We start from the raw sequence: 2500 nt of genomic DNA, 5'->3' as shown, positions 1-2500 counted from the left end.
TTCAGATGGTAACAAAGTATCTACAGGAGGCCAGAGATCTTGGCATGACCTACCAGCGTGAGCACATGGCCGCTACTCTTGGGTACAAAGGCTTCCTAGTGCATGAGTCGGATGCCAAGGAGGCCGAATTGATTGTAGGCAAGGAGACCAAGGACCTACAATATCTTCTCCTTGAAACCATGCCAAAAGGGCGGATATCCGATGACTTGCTCAACAGGATTCAGCATGGAATCGCCGAATCGATAGATATGCCTCAGGAAGCTATGGGCCAAGAGGTGTCGCAGGCTCCAATCGCAGGTTATGCTCCAAGACTTAACCTGCGTCGTTGGAACGACTACTCTTTGGTCCGAATAAACAACAACTGTTACAACTATGCAAACGACAAAATTACCAACAGTTTTGCACAGCCTGGTAATGCAAGTGGTTATCATTTGCCGCCAGCTAAGGAACTCACGGCAGAAGTGGTTCTTGCGGCTGCGAAAAGCGATGGTTTACTGCAATTGAACGTTGGACCAAACGATCCCGTTCCCGCAGCGCCAAAACATCCTAACTGCCTTGTGGCACTCGTGGTTGCAAAAGGTTAGAAAAGGGTTATTTCCGTTTTAAACAATCAATACCTCTTTAGTAAAGAATACCATGAGAGCTGAAGATTTAGTTTCTTTTTGGGTAATTAGTCATGCATTGTGCGAGAAAACAACGGCGGGGCACTACCGCGATCATTGATTTCATTGCTTCGGGTCAAAAATGTCTCTAGATCAGTCTTGGATACAGCTTTCTTGATGCACAAAATTGTTTTGCGTAATTAAAACCAAGAAATCCGATGCAAAGTCCAGAAAAGGAAAAGACATGAAATTTCCGATTCTTGCCGGTCTGAGCTGCATCCACAGAACTTCGAAAAACTGGCCGATCTGAACAGCTAATCATAATATTATGGTTCTGAATCATTTTTACCCCCACCAAGCATTCGTGGCGGCAGACTGCTGAAATTATTCCCGCATTTAATTAAGGAACCGTTAGTGCTTTTTGTAAAACAAAACTAGCCCATAGTTTTGTATTTCAATTGCTATTCTCAAACTGTTTTTCATTTTGCTGCTTAGGTGAAGATTTTCATTGGTATCGCTTGGATCACAACGGCTTCTGGTCCCAAAAGCCTGGGGGAACTAATGCCACCAACCTTGATGGAAAAGGAGATTTGATTCACGATCCAAGAAAAGCTGTCAATTTGCCGAATGGTCCAGATTACTCGTTTGTTTCCTTTATGGAGATTTTTACCAATATAATAGATGGTCCTGCTGGTCCACACCCTTAAGCAAAGGATCTCAGTCTTTATCCTGAACGAGCTTAGATTACTGAAGGCAAGATTTAAGCTAGTTCTTTTTAGTGGAATACTGCAGCTTGTTATGGTTATTCGGCAAATAGAAGCCTTGTAGCCCGAGTCAGTCAAATAAACAGTATACAGCAATTATCTTATTTGTCAGTTTATTTGCAGTATTGGCTTAATCCTTTCACTTCCAAGAGTGATTGATACAAATTTTCTCCTCACAAGCTCGATACATTGTCAAGTAGACTGGTAACGAGAATTATGCACGTAATTTGAACAAAAGACGGTTTTAAGGCCAAAGTTTCTCCCTTTCATCCACACGTATCGTGATCATTGTGTTGGGAGTAAGCACTAGCGGGCGCGAGATCCTTGTCAGTCTGGCTTGTATCCAATTTGCTAGTTTTAAAGGAAGCTAAAGCAAGTAAACTAAACAAGCTGTATATAAGGGGATACCTGCACACCATGCATGAACTACGTCCCCACCCTGATAAAGAAAGGCAGTGCCTTTCGAAGTATTGGCTTTATGCGCAATCTATTCCTTCACCTTCCAATCAGCCTTACTCTTTTTGGTTTTCTGTAATATTTATATTGCTGCATGATTAGATCTTTAGCAGGTTCCGGCGCTCCTGTTTTTTTTTTTTTTTTACGCCGTTGGTCCTTGCTTAGACAGATACGCATTACCAGGTGTCTGTGATGTGTATCAAGGTATCCCTGTTTAACATGGTCTTATCAGTTGGACTCTAATTATTCTTCGAGTCCCGTTCCAGCTTGACAGATTTCAAACCGTCTTAGCAACTGGTTAAATTTCGTCCTGAATATACTGAACTGAAAATTTGAATTTGAATATGAATTCTCCTTAATTACTGACTGCTATACATGACTTTTTATGTCAGTAATGGCAATTTGATCATACGGTCAACTCCCGATAACTCAAAACCCTCACTAACTCGAACTGTACTGCCTCGTGCTAACATAGGTAGTTAGTTAGTTAGTTAGTTAGTTAGTTTCCTCTACTAACTATGCTGCTCGAACCAAGATCGTTTTGCCCTGGATTTCCTCATACATTTTACTGCAATTTTACCCTTGGTCATGCACTCGAATCCTCGATAACTGGAACCTCGCGCTAACTCAAAGCAATAGACCGATTTCGATATATTAAAATTCAGTCCGAAACAAAAG

General features: G+C 41.6%; 1 protein-coding gene across 1 annotated transcript in view; it reads left to right on the top strand.

Annotated features, from left to right (window-relative positions):
- The window catches only part of LOC138010553 (uncharacterized), a 2328-nt gene extending 864 nt beyond the window's left edge, over positions 1–1464 (top strand). Inside the window, exons 2-3 of the mRNA XM_068857534.1 lie at positions 1–579; positions 1098–1464. The exon at positions 1–579 is cut by the window's left edge and continues 78 nt beyond it. Coding sequence (XP_068713635.1) covers positions 1–579; positions 1098–1309 — 791 coding nt within the window. The 3' untranslated portion in view covers positions 1310–1464. The remainder of the gene's footprint in view (positions 580–1097) is intronic.
- The last annotated feature ends 1036 nt before the right edge of the window (positions 1465–2500 follow it).

Source organism: Montipora foliosa, chromosome 7 (assembly GCF_036669935.1).
Source record: "Montipora foliosa isolate CH-2021 chromosome 7, ASM3666993v2, whole genome shotgun sequence".
NCBI classification, from domain to species: Eukaryota; Metazoa; Cnidaria; class Anthozoa; order Scleractinia; family Acroporidae; genus Montipora; species Montipora foliosa.
This window is presented reverse-complemented; position numbering and strand designations above follow the sequence as displayed.